Source organism: Ascaphus truei, chromosome 3 (assembly GCF_040206685.1).
Source record: "Ascaphus truei isolate aAscTru1 chromosome 3, aAscTru1.hap1, whole genome shotgun sequence".
NCBI classification, from domain to species: domain Eukaryota; kingdom Metazoa; phylum Chordata; class Amphibia; order Anura; family Ascaphidae; genus Ascaphus; species Ascaphus truei.
This window is the reverse complement of record NC_134485.1, coordinates 418,962,678-418,983,693: the sequence shown is the minus strand read 5'-3', so window position 1 is coordinate 418,983,693 and position 21,016 is coordinate 418,962,678. Positions and strand designations below refer to the sequence as shown.

Genomic DNA, 21,016 nt, shown 5'->3' with positions numbered 1-21,016 from the left:
CAGCGGAGTGCGGAAGCAAGATTGTAGAGGATCTAGGAGAGCGTAGAAGGCAAGAAAATGGAGCAAGCGAGAAAATACAAGATATTCAAGGAGTTTAAAGGCAAAAGGCAGGAGCGAGACCGGTAGGGTCAAGTGTGCTGTTTTTGTGTAATGGTATAACGCAGTGCGCCGGTGCGCCGTGGCTTGGCTAGAGGGGCGCTGCGATCAGGGCCGCCAGCAGCGGGAAACAAGGGTCAGCAAATTAAAAAAAAAAAAAAAAAAAAACGCTGAACCCGGCGCCGGCTCTCCCTGCGCGCGCTGGAGGTGCAGCACCGGGAGACATGTCTCCCAGCAGCACTAACACCTCACTCCCCCGGCCAAAACCGCCAGCCCCTGGCAGCATCAGCGCATCATCACCATCCCCCCCGCAGCACCCTTCACCCCGCAGAGCAGGAGATGGGAGCGGGGATGTCCCTCGGGTTCCCGCTTCCCCCTGTCAGCGCGTGACAGCCCGCGGGGCAGGAGATGGGAGCGGGGATGTCCCTCGGGTTCCCGCTTCCCCCTGTCAGCGCGTGACAGCCCGCGGGGCAGGAGATGGGAGCGGGGATGTCCCTCGGGTTCCCGCTTCCCCCTGTCAGCGCGTGACAGCCCGCGGGGCAGGAGATGGGAGCGGGGATGTCCCTCGGGTTCCCGCTTCCCCCTGTCAGCGCGTGACAGCCCGCGGGGCAGGAGATGGGAGCGGGGATGTCCCTCGGGTTCCCGCTTCCCCCTGTCAGCGCGTGACAGCCCGCGGGGCAGGAGATAGGAGCGGGGATGTCCCTCAGGTCCCCGCTTACCTCTGATCCCCCCCACGTGCCCGGTGCTCCCGCTGCCTGCATGGAGGTGGTAGCGGGGGGTTTCTTCTCCCCACCGCTGTCCCTGGCGCTCCCGCTGTCTGCGTGGGAGGAGGGGGGAGGGGAGCGGGTGGTGGTGCTGGTCGCGGCCTTTCCTCTGTTCCGACCCCGCCCCCCTCCCCGTCTGTGTAGAGTGTGTGTGTGTGTGTGTGTGTGTGTGTATGTATATATGGGAGAGAAAGGGTGTGTGTGTGTGTGTGTGTGTGTGTGTGTGTGTGTGTGTGTGTGTATATATATATATATATATATATGGGGGTGTGTGTGTGTATATGGGTGTGTGTGTGTATATGGGTGTGTGTGTGTATATGGGTGTGTGTGTGTATATGGGTGTGTATATGGGTGTGTGTGTGTGTATATGTGTGTGTGTGTATATGGGTGTGTGTGTATATGGGGGTGTGTGTGTGTGTGTGTGTATATGGGGGTGTGTGTGTGTGTGTGTGTGTGTGTGTGTGTGTGTGTGTATATATATAGGTGTGTGTATATATATAGGTGTGTGTGTGTATATATATGTGTGTGTGTGTATATGGGAGTGTGTGTGTGACACCAGAGGTAAACCCCAATCAGTCACACCCCCACCTGGTCAGTCAAAGTCACCCAGTCAGTCACCATCTCCTCACCCAGTTCCCCCCCCATCAGTCAGTCCCCCCCCCCCCTATCTCCTCTCTCTCATCTCTGTCTCTCTCTCCTCTGTCTCTCTCTCTCCTCTGTCTCTCTCTCTCCTCTGTCTCTCTCTCTCTCCTCTGTCTCTCTCCCCTCCGTGTCTCTCTCCCCTCCCTGTCTCTCTCCCCCACACTCTCTCTGTCTCTCTCCCCCACACTCTCTCTGTCTCTCTCCCCTACACTCTCTGTCTATCTCCCCCACACTCTCTCCTTCTCTCTCCCCCACACTCTCTCTGTCTCTCTCCCCCACACTCTCTCTGTCTCTCTCCCCCACACTCTCTCTCTCTCTCCCCCACACTCTCTCTGTCTCTCTCCCCCACACTCTCTCTGTCTCTCTCCCCCACACGCTCTCTGTCTCTCTCCCCTACACTCTCTCTGTCTCTCTCCCCCACACTCTCTGTCTCTCCCCCCACTCTCTCTGTCTCTCCCCCCACTCTCTCTGTCTCTCCCCCCCCACACTCTCTCTGTCTCTCTCCCCCACACTCTCTGTCTCTCTCCCCCACACTCTCTCTGTCTCTCTCCCCCACACTCTCTCTGTCTCTCTCCCCCACACTCTCTCTGTCTCTCTCCCCCACACTCTCTGTCTCTCTCCCCCACACTCTCTCTGTCTCTCTCCCCCACACTCTCTCTGTCTCTCTCCCCCACACTCTCTCTGTCTCTCTCCCCCACACTCTCTCTCTGTCTCTCGCCCCCACACTCTCTCTCTGTCTCTCTCCCCCACACTCTCTCTCTGTCTCTCTCCCCCACACTCTCTCTCTGTCTCTCTCCCCCACACTCTCTCTCTGTCTCTCTCCCCCACACTCTCTCTCTGTCTCTCTCCCCCACACTCTCTCTCTGTCTCTCTCCCCCACACTCTCTCTCTGTCTCTCTCCCCCACACTCTCTCTCTGTCTCTCTCCCCCACACTCTCTCTCTGTCTCTCTCCCCCACACTCTCTCTCTGTCTCTCTCCCCTACACTCTCTCTGTCTCTCACTCTGGATCTGGATATCTTATTTACCCTATATATCAGTGTTTCCCAAACTGTGCGCCGCGGTGCCCTGGTGCGCTGTGGCTTGGCTAGAGGGGCGCCGTGATCAGGGCCGCCAGCAGCGGGAAACAAGGGCCAGCAATTTTTTTTTTTTTTAAACGCTGAACCGGTGAGTCTGTGAGAGGGCGAGTCTGTGAGAGGGCGAGTCTGTGAGAGGGCGAGTCTGTGAGACACCAACTGCGCACTGCAACTGTTAGGTATGTATATACAACTTTGTTTTTACTTTGGGTGCCGCGGAAAAATCCTGATCGCCTTGGGGAGCCTTGAACGGAAAAAGTTTGGGAACCACTGGTATAACGGTTGAATACTTGAAGGAGGTGAGAAATGTACTAGAGCCAAGAGAGGAGTTGAAACTGTGAGTTTATGTGAGGCGGATACACAGGGGATGCCTTGACAAATGGAATCCACCATTGTCTTGAAATAGTCGGCAAAATCCTGAGGTGAAATGGAGAAAGACTGTACTCAGACCACTGTCTGTTGACCGAGTCAAAGACAGAGAAGAGGCAGCGTGGGCTAGATTTGAGTGTTGATTAGTGACAGTTGTTTTGTTTAGCATGGGAGAGGGCAGAGTTGAAATAGGATACATTTGTAGTGAAGGAAGTCCAAAAGGGTATAAGATTTGCTTCAGAGGCGTGAATACAGGAATGTGTGTGTATGGCAGTTTAGCCATGGTCTGTGAATAGACGGGTGAGAACGGGTGAGAACGGCAGAGAGAAAAAGGGGAATGTAGATCAAGAGGAGGATAGGGCAGAGTTGTAGTTCATGACTCGGTTGCCCGAGTCTGTAACGGAGCAGAGAGACAAGAAAGGGAGGAGTGCAAAGTGGAGCCAAGAGTCAGTAGACTAATAAAACGCAAGTCTCCCGCAGAAACGAGTGGTAGATAGAGGTGAAGTGGAGCATAGAGAGCGTAGATGAGATGAGGTGATGGTCAGAGAGGTAATGTGGAAATGGAAAAATCAGAGAATTTTTGGTGATGTCAGTTAGTGGCCATTCTTCTTGATGCTGGCTGCAGTCCATTGGTGAAGACCAAAAGAAGAGATTGTCGAAAGAGAAAGTGGGAAGCCCAAGGAGGAGAGGGGTCATCAATATGACAGTTTAAGTCCCCAAGGAGAAGAGAAAGGAGCCAGGATTCAAAGTCAGAGAGAGACAGAAGGGAGATGAGTAGAGGTAGGTGGGAGATAGATGACTGCTATATGGTGAAAGAGAAGAGAAAAAAAAGCCGGACAGTGTGAGCCTCAAAGGAAGGGAGAAATAGGAAGTGTTCGGTAACAGCAGATTGAGGAGAGCAGCCCCACGCCTCCACCCCTACCATCCGGGTGTGGAGTGTGGGAGAAAGAAAGGGCCAGCTTCCAGGACAGAGTCGAACTGAGAGAGCCAAGTCTTGGTTATAGCAAAGACGAGCAGAGAGCGAGAGGAAAAGAAGTCTCGTACAGACAGGAACGTGTTAGAAAGGGAGCGTGCATTCTAAAGGGCACAGGAGAAAGAGAGAGGGGAGGGTGACGGGATGAGTATGAGGTTGGAGCTTAGAGGGGTTCATACAATGAGTACACGGATGTGAGGCGAGGGCGAGCGCATGTAGAAATTAGATGGGGGCCAGGATTGGGAGAAAGATCCCCAGAAGCATGGAAAGAAAGGTGTGTGAGGAGGATTTGTAGGGGTGTGTTTTTAGTGCAGGGTGTATTGCGGAGTGGAGTCAAAGGGCACAGATGGAAAAGGGGTTAATGGGAACTGAGAAGTGGGGAAGGATGGAGATATTTATGAACGGAGTTGGTGGAATAATGAGGATGGCAGAAAAGAGTAGTGGAAAAAAGTGAGGTTAGAGCAAATCTAAATAGTAGAGGAGGCATGCCAGTGGTAGCAGTACTAGTGTATTGTTGAGGTGTGGGCACTGAAAATGATGTTCGAAGAAGGGTAAAGCACAAGATGTGAGAAATAAACAATGAATGGTTGTGATCTATAATGTCGATAGAAGACTGCTGTCTTCTTGAGTCTTTGATAGAAGATGCCTCCTTTCCAACTCATGAATCCAAGGACAATGGATGTGCTGTTGTCCACTTTTTATTCCACTTCTGATCAGCTCCCGTTTTTAACTCCACATTGTATACCACTTAAAATGGGCAACTTGGAAGATCGGATGCTGCTCCCCCTCTTGAAACATATAGGCCTTAGAAGTCGCCTGGTCACAAAACAAGTGACACGGTTTTACTCCTTACCACAGTCTTCCCAGTGCTGGGCCCCTGCTGCGGCCAATTGACAATTTTTAAGGTGGGGGGGGGGGGGGGGAAGTAACATTTTTGGATCCCTGCATATTGGTGCCAGGTAGGGTTGGGCGATGTCAAAATTCTGACCACGATAACGATATATATCGCGAACATTTGTTAAAATGGTATCAAAAAGTTTTAGTAAATCTAAATAAAAATGTTCTTGCAAATCTGAAGAAAATATATTTATTTTGAAAACAAAGACCTTCATTCCCAAACCCTTTCCCTGTCTGCACTTCACCTTTTCTCACCTACACTGCTCCCATCATTATCGAGATAACGGGTAATCTCCCATATCGGCACACTGGGAGATTCTGTTATCGCAATATTTCGATATATCGGTTTATTGCCTAACCCTAGTGCCAGGTAGCGGGTGATTAGTCGTATTTATTAGTCCAAGTAAATGTTTTTTTGAGGCCCCCAATTCTGAGGAAGCTTAAGCGGTCTGTTTTGATCTGGTTTCACTTTGCTGGGGGTGAAGCTAGAATTCTCTGTACGAGATAAATTATTCCCATGGCAGAAATGGCTGCAATCGAGGTCTGATGGCTTTGCTTCCAACCGAACAGACATCTGGAAAACTGATCAGAGATCAAGCTCTTCATATTTCATTATGAAGAAGATCCCATTTGTATTACATGCATGTTGGGAGAGCTCAGAGGCGCATAAAAAGGTTTCCTGTACAGGCATACCCCGCTTTAAGTACACTCACTTTAAGTACACTCGCGAGTAAGTACATGTCGCCCAATAGGCAAATGGCAGCTCACGCATGCGCCTGTCAGCACGTCCTGAACAGTAGTACCGGCTCCCTACCTGTACCGAAGCTGTGTGCAAGCAGGGAGACTATAGAGCATGTTACAAATGCGTTATTTACATCAGTTATGCACGTATATGACGATTGCAGTACAGTACATGCATCGATAAGTGGAAAAAAGGTAGTGCTTCACTTTAAGTACATTTTCACTTTACATACATGCTCCGGTCCCATTGCGTATGTTAATGCGGGGTATGCCTGTACTCACCTTGTCTGGTGTTTTTCTGAATTTACCTATGTAGCGAAATGTAAACATGATTAAGTGAATGTCCTATTTGGGCTGAAGATGCAGCTCCGGGGTAACATTGCTGCCTTTAAAGCTAGTGAATCCCAGTTTCAAATTGTGACCTTGGGCAAGTCCCTTTATCTGACCCTGGGCAAGTCCCTTTATCTGACCCTGGGCAAGTCCCTTTATCTGACCCTGGGCAAGTCCCTTTATCTGACCCTGGGCAAGTCCCTTTATCGGACCCTGGGCAAGTCCCTTTATCTGACCTTGGGCAAGTCCCTTTATCTGACCTTGGGCAAGTCCCTTTATCTGACCTTGGGCAAGTCCCTTTATCTGACCTTGGGCAAGTCCCTTTATTTGACCTTGGGCAAGTCCCTTTATTTGACCTTGGGCAAGTCCCTTTATCTGACCTTGGGCAAGTCCCTTTATCTGACCTTAGGCAAGTCCCTTTATCTGACCTTGGGCAAGTCCCTTTATCTGACCTTGGGCAAGTCCCTTTATCTGACCTTGGGCTAGTCCCTTTATCTGACCTTGGGCTAGTCCCTTTATCTGACCTTGGGCAAGTCCCTTTATCTGACCTTGGGCAAGTCCCTTTATCTGACCTTGGGCAAGTCCCTTTATCTGACCTTGGGCAAGTCCCTTTATCTGACCTTGGGCAAGTCCCTTTATCTGACCTTGGGCAAGTCCCTTTATCCTTCTGTATAAGCTCTTGAAGGCAGCACATCTAGCTCTTACAGACTGTTTGCTGTTCCATGCTCATGGATGTCACGAGAGCTTGCGACAGGCTGTAATTGTACACCAAAAAACTATATATATAAATATATATATATACCTGGGTTTGAACTGGGACGAGACTTAGATATGATAAATAGAATTTATTCCTTGATAAAGGTGAACACAACAGATTATACAATAACAGGCAAAATATAGACACTTACGTAAAAGATGAAAATAATGAAAACAGTCCCATCTGAACTGGCAGTTTCATCCAGCAATCAGCCCAAGACATTGCATGGCGACCAAAAATGAAGACAAAGGATAGATGGGAAACAGCAGGTTATAAACCCTTTGTCCCTCTATCTGTAACATTAAGACCCTGGGATTGGTTTGCAATTATCTCCAGCCAATCTTTGGTGGGGGAACACATTTTAGGACAGGCCCCCCTGCTAGCTGGCACATCTGCAGTAGAACTCTGGGGGGTCTCAGACTTAACCAAAAGTTCATATTTACTGCAAATCATTGCATAACTTCCGCTCCGTAATACATGCAGTCAGGTGAGATATATTACTGCATTCTGGGACACCTGACGCTCGTAGGAAGACCAAAAATTACATTGTAATATGAACATTAATAGAGATATTAATATCTGGCATTTAGCAGCAGTTACATATTCAATGTTTAGACTTCCCAAGATCGGCTTACTCTCGCCAATACACTTATGTAATTCTTAGCCGGTTCAGCCAAGGACATCTCATAGTATCCTTATATTTAATAAAGTTACCCACTTTTGATATCCTGTTGGGGAATACCTTTTGCTGGAAGGTGTGAATAACAAACCCTTCCCTTCCTTTTGCCTGCTTCCCGCATAAACAATTCCCCTGGGAAGCCAGGCTCAAATCTAGCAGAATATCCTATTTAGCATCCTATTGGCCACGTCAATAAACCTTTTGAAGTGGGCTTTTGCTTTTCGCATAACCAATTAGGTCAGTTACCTATTGATCAGGGCGATGTATCACACCTCTCTGTTGATATACACTTCCAGTGAATACTCATATGAGGCACCATTTGGCTCCTCATGCATTACAAAGACAGGCATTCTGCCTTTTGTCACCAACCTGGGTTTAAATCCCAGGACAAAATCAACTGCAGGGCAGTTTTAAAACACAGAGAACCAATATTTAGGCAAAAGCTTGCATTCCCCCATCTGCATCTATCATGTGGGGTTCTAAAACCTTCTCTGTTCACATTCAACTTCAATTAACCCTTTGAAGTCCAGATTTCCTTAGAGGACATAATACAGTGGGATTTCCTTAAACTGTAGCTCATTAACCCCTTAAGTCCCAGTGGGTGGGTTATGCAGACCCTGATCCAGCAACAACATCATTTACACAGGGGAATAAGCATTTTCATGTTATTTTGCAAGGGTTAAGTCACAGTTCTGGGCCTCAGCCCAGTTAACCCCTTGTCTCCCTGGCGAGGTTAGAGGGGGGGCCCTTGGGGGGTAACCCCGTTAATCCCGGGCCAAACCCTCCCTACCGCCACACCTCCCCTGCTCAAGGGCCCCTGGTACCCCAGCGGCCTCCCCATGGCCCTGGGATACCACTGGCGCTCTTGACGCACTCAATACGTCCTGAGGGATTGGCCTGGCAAAATTGTCCTCCGGCATTGACCAGTACACAGTGGATTGTAAAGTCCAGTTCCTGCAAAGCCGGGCATTCTCCTTTGCCTCCCTCTGCCCCCCACCCAGTGCCTTGGGAACCAAGTCCATGGTGAAGGGGCCCCGGTGCAGTCCAGGCTGCACACTGCCCAGAGACTGGCATGTCTCTGCATCTGCAGGAGACCAGCTATCCAGCACAGACCGTCGCTTTCCTGTCAACCAAGTCTGGGACAGGGTTATGTCACTATTCTGTAGGGACTCTACCTGCCCTGGCTCTGTGCCACCCTGTAGCTGCTCCGCGATACTCATGACTCTCCTCCCTGGCTGCCTATCTACCCACAGCCTCTCCTTTGGGAACCCAGGGGTTTCTGTCAGAGGGGTCACTCCTGGCCAGTCAGAACAAGGGACCTTCTGCCTACCTAGCCCATCCCTAGCTTCTGCCAGCTGCCTCACACCCCACTGATCTCCTATCTCCCCCTGCTCCACGGTGCCTCCCTGCCTAGCCTCCCCTAGGCCCAGCACCTCAGCCTGCTGCTTACCTCCCTGCAGCCCACCTGCACTCCTCTCCTCCCTGGGCAATCCTAACCCAGACCCTGGAACTACCTGAGTGCACCTACCTCCCTGACCTTGTCTCCCCCTTACCAGGGATGAGCTCAGGGGCATCTCTCCAGATGCAACCGCCTTAGCGCTTGGCTGGCAGGTATCCCTGGGGTGGCACAAGCCTGCCACTGCCCCGGATACCCCCAGCCCATAGCTAGGCTGCAACAGGGGGTTGCTGATCTGAGAAACCCCCTGGGGCTCTGCCAGGGTAACGGGAAACTCTAGCTGCAATACCTGATGCTTTCCCTCCCTGGCTACCACTAGCCCTCCTTCTCTCACTGAGATCTGCTGCTGGCTACCTACCTGCAGCCTCCCCTCACTCCGCTTCTCCCTAGCTAATCCTAGCCTGGACCCTAGGGACACCTGAGTGAGGCCATCTCCCTGACACTGTCTCCCCATTACCGGGGATGAGCCCAGGGGCATCTCTCCAGATGCAACCGCCTTAGCTCTTGGCTGGAAGGTAATCTGGGGGTGGTCTAACTGTGCCACAACCCCTGGTACCTCCAGCCCATAGCAAGGCTGCAACAGTGGGGCTCTTAACTGAGAGTCCCCTTGCTGCTCCGCCAAGGTAATGGGGAAATCTGGCTGGCTCACTTGCTGCCTTCCCTCCCCGGTTCCCACTGGCCCACCCAACCCTCTCCCAGGCAATCCTACCCTAGAGCTGGGTGCTAACGGGGCGAGCCCCTCTCCCTGAAGCTGTGCCCCCATTACCGGAGGTGAGCTCAGGGTTGCTGGTGCAGATGCACCCACCTTAGCTCCTGGCTGGCAGGTAATCTGGGGGTGGTCTAACTTTGCCACAACCCCTGATACCTCCAGCCCAGAGCAAGGCTGCAACAGTGGGGCTCTTAACTGAGAGTCCCCTTGCTGCCCCGCCAGGGTAATGGGGAATCCTGACTGCCCTACCAGCTGCCCTTCCTTCCCCTCCCCTGGTGCCCCTATCTCCTGCCACCCCCCAGTCACCCCTAGAGTGAAACAACAGGGTACAGTCATAGGGAAACATAAGTCAGAGTCAGTCTGCGACTTGGTCTGGCTTACCTTGCTGGTCCCCGCAGAGACCGCCGCCTTCGTTGGTCCCAATTGCAGGGGGACTGGAGCGGCCGCCGCCGGCCCCATCTGGGCTGGGCAGCACCGGGCCACTGCCGCAACAGCGCCCGGGTTGGGTACAGGTAAAACGGTGCAGGACAAGGGTCCCAGGTCTTTGTGGAGGAACTCAGCTCCATGCAAACTTGGTAAAATAACCCCCTCCCGCAAACCCTGTCCCTCCCCCCGAATAAAACTGCCGCCGGCAGGATGCCGGAGTGGCGGTGTCTTCTCTGCTGCCGCCGCTGGTTCTCCGCCGGGATCAGGTGGATGGCCGCTGCTCTCCGCCACTGTTGCTGATGCAGCCCGTCCAGGTTCTCCAGGAGACGTCCCGAGGAGGGTTGTCGCCCCGGCTGGGCGGGAGCCATCAGAGGATGCCGCTAACTGGGTCATCTTTTCCGCAGCTCGTGAGCGTTGGCCCTGAGGGGCTTCTTCGCCTGACCGCGCACGGTCAGGGCACTGGGCATTATTGTGGCCCATTTGTTGGCAGTGCCGCAGCAGCTGCCGGTGCTTCTCCGCCACCGGTGGACTAACCCCAGCAAGGGGCAACGGAGTCCAGAGCGGAGTTGCCTGAGCGCCGGGCTCTGGGAGGGGATAAGTGGGTCGGATCATCGCCAGCTTCAGCTGCTCGAGCCGCTCAGCCGGGGACATCTCTCCCTGCGCAAACATCAGGGCCAGCAATTCTGGGTAAAATGGACTGGCCGCCGCAACGGCCAATACCTCTCCTGGTGCAAGACCACCCGCTCCCTCCACAAGTCTCTGCCGTCCCGGAGTTGGGTCCCTTCCCTGCTCTCCGGGCGGTGTGATGGTTACAGCAGCTGCAGCTGTGGATCTTTGCTCAGCCTGCCGGGTTTCATGCTCACCCATTGCTGTCTCTCTCTCAGCCTTGCTGGCTGCTGCTCCCCGCGCCGACTTGATGCACTCCTCTGGTCTCAGTGCCCGGCTCCAGTCAGACGGATGGCCGGCACTTTGGTTCTGGAGGAAATGCTTCTCACAAGTAGGGGAACAGTGAGGAGGTGCCATATCTTGTGTTATATGTTGTACACTGTGTGTTCAATATCTTTAGTCCCAGGAACTTGCAATTACCATCAAGTTCCCACTGGATCACAGTACCCCGCAGAATACTGTAATCCAGGTCCAGTTCGGTCCCGCCAGCTGCCACCAGTTAATTACAAGCCTGTCACGAGAGCTTGCGACAGGCTGTAATTTTACACCAAAAACTATATATATAAATATATATATATACCTGGGTTTGAACTGGGACGAGACTTAGATATGATAAATAGAATTTATTCCTTGATAAAGGTGAACACAACAGATTATACAATAACAGGCAAAATATAGACACTTACGTAAAAGATGAAAATAATGAAAACAGTCCCATCTGAACTGGCAGTTTCATCCAGCAATCAGCCCAAGACATTGCATGGCGACCAAAAATGAAGACAAAGGATAGATGGGAAACAGCAGGTTATAAACCCTTTGTCCCTCTATCTGTAACATTAAGACCCTGGGATTGGTTTGCAATTATCTCCAGCCAATCTTTGGTGGGGGAACACATTTTAGGACAGGCCCCCCTGCTAGCTGGCACATCTGCAGTAGAACTCTGGGGGGTCTCAGACTTAACCAAAAGTTCATATTTACTGCAAATCATTGCATAACTTCCGCTCCGTAATACATGCAGTCAGGTGAGATATATTACTGCATTCTGGGACACCTGACGCTCGTAGGAAGACCAAAAATTACATTGTAATATGAACATTAATAGAGATATTAATATCTGGCATTTAGCAGCAGTTACATATTCAATGTTTAGACTTCCCAAGATCGGCTTACTCTCGCCAATACACTTATGTAATTCTTAGCCGGTTCAGCCAAGGACATCTCATAGTATCCTTATATTTAATAAAGTTACCCACTTTTGATATCCTGTTGGGGAATACCTTTTGCTGGAAGGTGTGAATAACAAACCCTTCCCTTCCTTTTGCCTGCTTCCCGCATAAACAATTCCCCTGGGAAGCCAGGCTCAAATCTAGCAGAATATCCTATTTAGCATCCTACTGGCCACGTCAATAAACCTTTTGAAGTGGGCTTTTGCTTTTCGCATAACCAATTAGGTCAGTTACCTATTGATCAGGGCGATGTATCACACCTCTCTGTTGATATACACTTCCAGTGAATACTCATATGAGGCACCATTTGGCTCCTCATGCATTACAAAGACAGGCATTCTGCCTTTTGTCACCAACCTGGGTTTAAATCCCAGGACAAAATCAACTGCAGGGCAGTTTTAAAACACAGAGAACCAATATTTAGGCAAAAGCTTGCATTCCCCCATCTGCATCTATCATGTGGGGTTCTAAAACCTTCTCTGTTTACATTCAACTTCAATTAACCCTTTGAAGTCCAGATTTCCTTAGAGGACATAATACAGTGGGATTTCCTTAAACTGTAGCTCATTAACCCCTTAAGTCCCAGTGGGTGGGTTATGCAGACCCTGATCCAGCAACAACATCATTTACACAGGGGAATAAGCATTTTCATGTTATTTTGCAAGGGTTAAGTCACAGTTCTGGGCCTCAGCCCAGTTAACCCCTTGTCTCCCTGGCGAGGTTAGAGGGGGGGCCCTTGGGGGGTAACCCCGTTAATCCCGGGCCAAACCCTCCCTACCGCCACAATGGACACATCAGGGCAGTCTCTATGCTTCCTCAAGGTGCATACATGATACAATTTATGAAGGCTGCAAGTGTTTACATATGCTTGATGCACGGAAATCTGCTGTAATTAATGCTTTAGTGGCTTTGATGAAGGCATGAGCAGATGATCTAAATCTGCAGCTCCCGCTACATGAGATCCAGAGCTAATGATTAGAGAGTCTGAGCAACGGAGGAGGAAAAGACTGATGAAAGCCGTAACGGATTGAGACCACCCAGATTGACTGCATTGTGTGGTGTAATAAAATGATTGCATATGCCAATTTCAGTATGTTGGTGTTGAAGAAAAAGTTGACACTTCAGGTCTAAGCAATAAATGTATTTAGAATTCAGAAACTAGCATTGAACAGGGAGGGGAGATGGTGTGTCTGTGTGTGTCGGTGTGTATGTCTTTATTGATATAGCGCCAAAAATGTACCCAGCGCTTCACAAAGAATACAGTACAGGGAATTATAATACAATAAGTGCAGCAAAATCAGACAATAGGAAAGGAAATCCCTGCACCAAAGAGCTTGCAATCTAACTGGTATGATGGGAAACTTACAGAGACAGCAGGTGAGGGAATAAGTGCAGTGCGTGGCCACAATGGGTGGTAGGAGTGACTGTGGGTGTGGGACAGTAGCCATGAGTGCTGTTGGGATGCTTGATTTGTGAGGCGAGTTTGTTGGAGATGGTGTTACGAATGTTTTTTCGTTTGTTTAGGTAACAAACTTAACGGGTTAAGTGCTCTGTGAGGTTTGTGAACTGCTCATCACCTATGACAAAAAAAAAAAAAAAACAAACACTTTCGTGAATGGGAAATAATACATACAGTAGTGCCCCACTAATACGGCGGGTTCCGTTCTATGGACCCGCCATAAAGTGGAACCGGCGATTTTCTGCGCATGTGCAGACCTGCAATTCCCTCTTCTGCGCATGCTGTATGAGCGGGCCGCCGAAATGTGGGGCCCTACTGTATTGGTGATATTTTGTGGAAACCAACAGATACATATTTCTCAGTTGGAGGGTATTGCAGTACATTTAAATCAGGGCACAAGTCATACCATTATATCTGCTCACCCATAATATAGTGTACTAAACACCAATAGAAACCCCTTATTTAGGACAAGGACTCCCTAGTGATGGTTAAAATGTAATGGGGGTGGGCAGCTAAAAAGCAAGACGGGAATGTTTATTGGGATTCTTCTAATTGCTATATGGTGCTTTTGTACTTGGAATTAATACTCCAGTTAATTGCAGTATTTTAGACCAGCATGACCAGGTTCAGTGATTTAATATTTTAAATTAGATCACATACTAATGTTCTGTCTATTTGTGTGACTGTTTAATCTTAAATAATGCTCCAGGCATTTGTGCTGTTAATTGCCATCATCAATGAGTCCCTCTAATCCCCAAACCTCCCCCCACCACCCCAGCATCTTTGAGCACAGCCAGGAAGGAATCAAAAAGTGGGCTCACAATAGTTTTGGCTCGTTTAATATTCATTGAACAGCGTTTTGAGTCAGTACAAGTATATTCTGTACCTCCCATACCACAAAAGAACCATGCCACATCTATAATCTGGGTTTCTGTCTCTTCCAGCTCTTCCGACGTGTGGCAGCTGCCTTGCCTGGGATGGAAAGTTCACAGGACAAAAGCAGAGAAGACAGTATCCTTTTTCTGGGCGCGGGGTTTGAAACTTTTTTTTACAGATTTATTTCCCACTTCCGCCTTTCAAAATCCAACTTTAAAAGTAGCAGTCAGCGCTGATCGCTGTTCATTTTCCTGCACCATATATATCTATATCTTATCTATATCTATATATCTCTCTTTACAGTTGATGTTTTTATTGTAAAAATCCAATGCTTTATTCAGGAGAAATAATAAGCCGTTGTGATAAGTGTCTGGAACCTCAAACTGGACGTTTTCCCCAGCGCAGTGTCAGTTTATCATGGTAAACTGGCGCTAGAAATTAAGAAAACCATTCTTTCTAAAGTTGTTGTTTTTTTTTTTTAAAGGCAGGAAATGCTCAGGGGATAATTTATTAATATTAAGAGCCAGATACCATATGAATGGGAGCAGGTGAGTTAAAGCTTTGCACCCTTTCATGGATCTGGGCCCGAATGCGTTAAACTCATATAGGCTTCTAGGGGGTTTGCTGCTTTAATTGAGCGGCATTATTCTCATGCTATTGCATAGCAGTCATTGTAGTTAAAAGCAGTTGGTGTTCTGTTCTGCTTATGTGCTGTGACGTGTCACTCTTATAACGAACTTTTTATTTTCTATAAACACCAGCGAGTAGAGATGGGCGAAACGGAACTGTCCGAGCTTTCTAATAAAAATCCGTTCCGCGGTGAAAAACCCGCCGGCGGGTTGTTCCCGTTTCAATCTGTGCAGATTAATCCAAAACCGCCATTGGATCCAATCCGCACGGATTCTTCCCATCCAAAAATCCTCCGTAAACCGATAATATTACCCTGAAATTCCACCGTTGGATTACAGAAATCCGCGAATTGCGCTCTTAGAATTCTCCAATGGATTGCGGAATCTGCGGATTGGATGGTTAGTGATAATAAACAAAAAATGTGGCGGATCCAAATCTGTAAAAAAAAAAAAGCCCATCACTACCGCCGGTGAGGCATGCAGCATGTAACCTGGTCCCTCACCACCAGGGACCTTCTGTTTGGGAGATATTTACTGGGGAAGTTCCTGTTCTCATATGGGGTGCCAGACAACAGGAAGAGTGGGCTGCTCATCATAGCAATGCCTTCTTGCTGCCCGAAAGATCCACTGCCAGCAAGCCGACTACCCCGTACTCCAGGGAATCGCAGCCAATGCGAACCTGTTATGGGTGTCCACGGATACAAGAATTCAGCAGTTTTGCATCAAGCGACCCCAAGTTCAGGTGATTTATAATAGGAGAGAGCAAAAAAAATAATGCGCCATTTCATGGGACCTGCTTCTTTAATTCGCTAAAATGATTGAGTCAGGAAGGCTTTTATGCCCGCACATAGGATATGCTGCTGGTTCTTTCCTTCAAGAGAAGCTCCGGTATCCCAAGGCACATTAATACAGGCACCCACAGACATTGCAGGAGGCCCCCGCCCCGCAGGTGAAATAGTGCGGTAGCCCCCTCCCCTTCTTTTGCTTGTCTATTCCAAAAGAATGGATGCTTCTCCCTCTAGTGGAGAAGGAGCGATTAAAGGAGTGTAAATAATGACTGTTTAACGCATGGGCACCTGGATCAATTCCCGGTGTCGGCTCATTGTGATCATGGGCAAGTCACTTTATCTCCCTGTGCCTCCGATACCAAAATCATAGATTGCAAGGTCACCTGGGCAGGGAACCCTATGTGCTGCGCACCGCGCACTGTACTGTAATTGTGACGCGCTTCGAGTCCCATTGGGAGAAAAGCGCTATATGAAATAAAGTTATTATATTAGTGCATCATTGGTACAAATCTCTGTCCCAGGCAGCAAACCGCGCATATTGTTGATTTAACGCGTGTTAGCTAATAAATGTTCTCTGAACCACTTGGTGCAGGGTAACAAAGAGATGGTCTTGGGCGTCCAGCTTCACAGTTCAGGGAGAAAGTTGCGTGTTTCATTATAAATCCTCCTTTACGTCTCTGTGACTGCTGTTTGATGTGCAGTGCACATGCCAGTGTTTATGGCAATAATAATGATGAACAGAGGACAGGAGACCTTCCCTACTGCGTTAGAGGTATAGTGTGTTTCCTGAAATAACGTTAATTAATCAAAGCCTGCTCTGCGCGTTCAGCTTACTGCCCGGGTGAGCAGCTGGGTAATGAATAGAAATGAAAGGTGACATCATACTTCACCTGCAGTCTCTGTGTAAGCAGAGCGTGGTTGTGATTTGGCATTTATATTTTCACACATTATTTAAACGTTAACTACTTTCTTGGTCTAATCCATGGATATATAAAGTGCTCGTCCTGATTTAATTTTTGCCTAAGCCACTTGTATGCATTTCCACGATACATTTTGATTTCACGTAGGTTTGAGCCAGAATTTTTCATAGATGAAATTGTAGGGTACAGAGCTTTCAAAACCTCCATAGGTTGTTTTCTTCAGGACACTTGAAGGAACCTGACATTTTGCAAGAGCTCTACACTATAACTTAATCTATATAAAAAATACTGTACTGTTGGTTCCCTAAATGGTAAAAGGACCGAGCTCTGTTTTTTTTTTTTTTTTTCTGGATGTAGTTTACCATTGATGAAAATTTTACGATTGGTGTCTTTGTAGCACCAAATGGGTCTTTGTAAACCCTCTGAGGCCAAAGCTATTTTCTTTGTATTTGGGGGACTTTGAAATGCTGCCTGCTTGTCAAGTCTGTTATTCCTTCCAACCTCTTATAATCTTTTGTCTCCTGTATTGTTTTGTATGTCTTTATTTATATAGTGCCAGAAGTGTATTCCGCGCTTCACAAAGAATACAGTACAGGGAATTATAATAATACAATAAGTGCAGCAAAATCAGACAATAGGAAAGGAAATCCCTGCCCCGAAGAGCTTACAATCTAAGAGGTTTGATGGGAACTTGGAGACAGCAGGTGAGGGAATAAGTGCTGTAGAGGGCAGTGCTTAGTCACAATGGGTGCTAGGAGTGACTGAGTGTGGGACATTAACCATGAGTGCAGGCTATTGGGATGCTTGATTTGTGGGACAAGTTTTAAGGTTAGTCAGTATTAAAATGAGGGTTAACACAATTTACAGGGGAAGAGATGGCAGGGAGGCATGGGAGAAAGCAGGTGTGTATGCCTGTATTAAGGATTAGGGGAGATCCCCAGCAGCAGGAAGGAGTAGATAGAAGGTGTGAATAGAGGATTTGTGTGGGTGTTTTTTATTGAGGGATACAGAAGTTGCTGGGAGAGAGGTGTATAAATAATTGTGCAGTGGGGAGTGGGGAAGTTGGAGAGAACAGAGACGTTCACAAAGGAGTGAGGAAACAGTAAACAGAAAAAGCAGTAGGGAGGGTTTAGGCTGCGGCCAGGCAGGGAGCTGGCGCTCGTGCGCTGCGCCCTGCTCGGCCAGGCGATTTGTGGCTGGCTAGGTGCGCGCTCGCCTGGGGGCGCGGCCACGACGTCACGGAGCTGGTTCGCCCTCATTGGGCAAACCGCTCACGTGACGCGCTTGCAAGCGACAAATTCAAATTTGCTATCTCTGCAAACAGCTCAGCGCTGCACAGGTGCAGGCGCTCGCTCACGCTGGCCACACACATTGCTTCCCCGCACTGGCCGCTCCGGCCTCCCCAATCCCCGCACTGGCCGCTCCGGCCTCCCCAATCCCCCGCACTGGCCGCTCCGGCCTCCCCAATCCCCCGCACTGGCCGCTCCGGCCTCCCCAATCCCCGCTCTGGCCGCTCCGGCCTCCCCAATCCCCGCACTGGCCGCTCCGGCCTCCCCAATCCCCGCTCTGGCCGCTCCGGCCTCCCCAATCCCCGCACTGGCCGCTCCGGCCTCCCCAATCCCCGCACTGGCCGCTCCGGCCTCCCCAATCCCCGCTCTGGCCGCCCCAATCCCCGCACTGGCCGCTCCGGCCTCCCCAATCCCCACACTGGCCGCTCCGGCCTCCCCAATCCCCGCACTGGCCGCTCCGGCCTCCCCAATCCCCGCACTGGCCGCTCCGGCCTCCCCAATCCCCGCACTGGCCGCTGCGGCCTCCCCAATCCCCGCACTGGCCGCTGTTTGTGGATAGAAATAATCCTTTTTTGTTATGTCTGTGTGCTGCTACATAATGAAATTGTATTTTCCCGGATAGCTGAAAATTGGGACGTTACAATAATCTGTGATGCAGGAGCCTCCCGGGGTAACACAACCACGCCCTGTTCTACTTTTTTGAAATTTTTAAGTACATAGAACTTTAATACACTTAATATAAACTCATGTGACTTATTTAAAAAAAAAAAAGAGCCCTTTTGGGGGCAGTCCTAGGACTTGAATGAACTAATGTCGGTGGCATGGTTAAGTGTAGTTTAACTGTTTAGCTGCCAAGCATGATTGCTTGGGATAGCGATCAAGTGTTTTCAACCGGCCCCAGTGACACGTGCATAAGTGACAAGGCTCTGATCCCAGCCTGCCCCCCATGAACACGAGTACTATATAATGCTCCCTGTGCATCTATAACTGGTATGCCAGCCCTCCACGTACAGGGAACATAGAGGCGTGCATGAGGGTTAATGAGAAATCAGACGTATTAAGTATTTTTCATATTGTAACGGTTACTGATCTCACCAGATGCTTTGTGATGATTTTAGAATCTTAACAGCTTTTTTTGGGATAAGCGGGGAGATTGCTCATTCAGAGTCTCTTTCTTTTTTGTTTTGTAGTTGAGAGAGACCGACAATTACAAGATGACCGAGTTAAATCGACTCAACGAAAATAGAAACAGACCATTTATTTTTTTTACACAAGAAGCAAACCAGTAAACTTTATTTGGGAGGGATTGGATCTTTTTAAGGAAGCCATTTACACCGTTAACTTGTCTCGACTGCTTAAACCAGGGGCAGCCAACTCCAGTCCTCAAGGGCAACTAATAGGTCAGGTTTTAAGGATTTCCCTGCTTCAATACAGCTGGTTCAGTCAATGACTGAGCCACTGATTGAGCCATCTGTGCTGAAGTAGGGGAATCCTTAACATCTGACCTGTTGGTGGCCTTTGAGGATTGGAGTTGGCCACCCCTGGATCAACCTGTTTAAGGTTGCTCTTGAAAGTTTTTGGGTGTAGCCAGTTCAGAGCGCGGCTCCTTTGGAGTATAATATACCCTGCCCTCCACAGCACTGCTGTTGTCCTTAACCCGCTCTTCTTTCAGTGATCGACATCAAACTGGAAAAGCCTCAAGAACAACCCGTCAGCGAAGGAGGCTGCTCCTGTTAATGCCACCTATCCCTCTGCGGGATTTCCATCACGTCCCCTCCCTCCCGGAACATCAGACCTCTTTCATCCCCGAACCCCCTCTTAACTCATCATTAACAGCAGTGTGAATATTGGCTTGACCCTCCTCTGCCCCCCTCTCCCATCTCCCACCACCCACCTCTCAACTCTTCGTCGCTGGCTGTCCTCGTGAACATACGACTGTTTAGCTTCACAGGCACATTAAAATATATCCGTGTCTTCAATATTTAAACGACACATGTGAAAAGAAAAAAAATAAATAAATCTGCCTTTTATTGTTCCATCTTAAAGCCGAAGTTCAAGGTCGCAGAGAAACCTTTAACCTTGTTCTCTGAAATAGAACTCCTGCACCATATTACGATACTGAGTATCTCTGGACACTTCCATATCCAAAGCTCCTTCTCAATGACAGTACACACTATATTGGTTGCAGGTCTGCTGCTTTGATATTCTGCGATGCCTATCCCTGTTATTCCAGTATACTGTACATACATTATAGGTCAACCTCCCCAAACTCTGTTTCCCTAGTGTATTTGCATTCACTCGGTAATGCGCTGAAACCATTTTGCGTCTAAAGATCAGTGGGGATCTGCAGAGGTAAATATAGGTGGGCTCAAGTAATAATAAGCAAGCATAACGTTGATGTGTGTGGTCATACTCAGTATTGTTTTATATTGCAGCGTGTTCATATGTGACTTGTGAACTGCTACTTTAAATAGTTATCCTTTTATTAACATTTTCTCTTTTTTTTTTTTTAAATAAAATACAAATAATGCACTTTGTAAAGCCGCAGAGTAGAATCACTAAGAATAATTTCTTCTTTTTTTGTCGAGCAGTAGGGTGCTGTCAATTTAATACGGGTTGACTCAACCTACTGTAAGTAAATAAACAGCCGTATCTGTGCTGGGGGGATGGCTCTCCCCTCTGTTATAGTTGCACCCTATAGCAATTGAAATTGAGAAGGGAACAACCTGCTTTTTGGGCTGATATGGTATGAAAACCGCAGATACGAGTCCAATAGGACTGCCTCCTTTTTAATTGTAGCATATTAACCCTTTTGCTAAGGGAGTGTCTGCAATACATCAGCAGGCTCTTTCAGCAACACAGGAGTAATCACGTCACCTATTATAAACAGACATGTAAAACCAATTTAATCAAGAGAACCGACATTTCTGGTCTACATACACTGTCTTCTGTCCTTTATGTAGAACACCAATAAAGGTAAATTATTTATCTTGGTATTAAAAGAAACGAAATCCAGTCAACTGTATCTTACTGTATGTCTTTTTTATAACTACGGAAATCTTTCAACACCTAGAGACGTCCCCTTATGCCACATTAGATAGATGCCATGGAAACAGATATCGTGCTGATATGTAACGGTAATCTACATAATTGAGACTGCGCACGTATAGCGGTCTGGTTGTTGCCATTTGAAAACGAGCCATTTTGATGCTGTTAATAGAAGATCAGCATTTCAGGCTCTCAAATCCAC

General features: G+C 48.6%; 1 protein-coding gene across 1 annotated transcript in view; it reads left to right on the top strand.

The window, feature by feature from the left end:
* Positions 1-20,786, top strand: part of RAB6A (RAB6A, member RAS oncogene family) — a 95,127-nt gene extending 74,341 nt beyond the window's left edge. The window contains exons 7-8 of the mRNA XM_075592737.1: positions 14,209-14,275; positions 19,439-20,786. Coding sequence (XP_075448852.1) covers positions 14,209-14,275; positions 19,439-19,503 — 132 coding nt within the window. The 3' untranslated portion in view covers positions 19,504-20,786. The remainder of the gene's footprint in view (positions 1-14,208; positions 14,276-19,438) is intronic.
* The last annotated feature ends 230 nt before the right edge of the window (positions 20,787-21,016 follow it).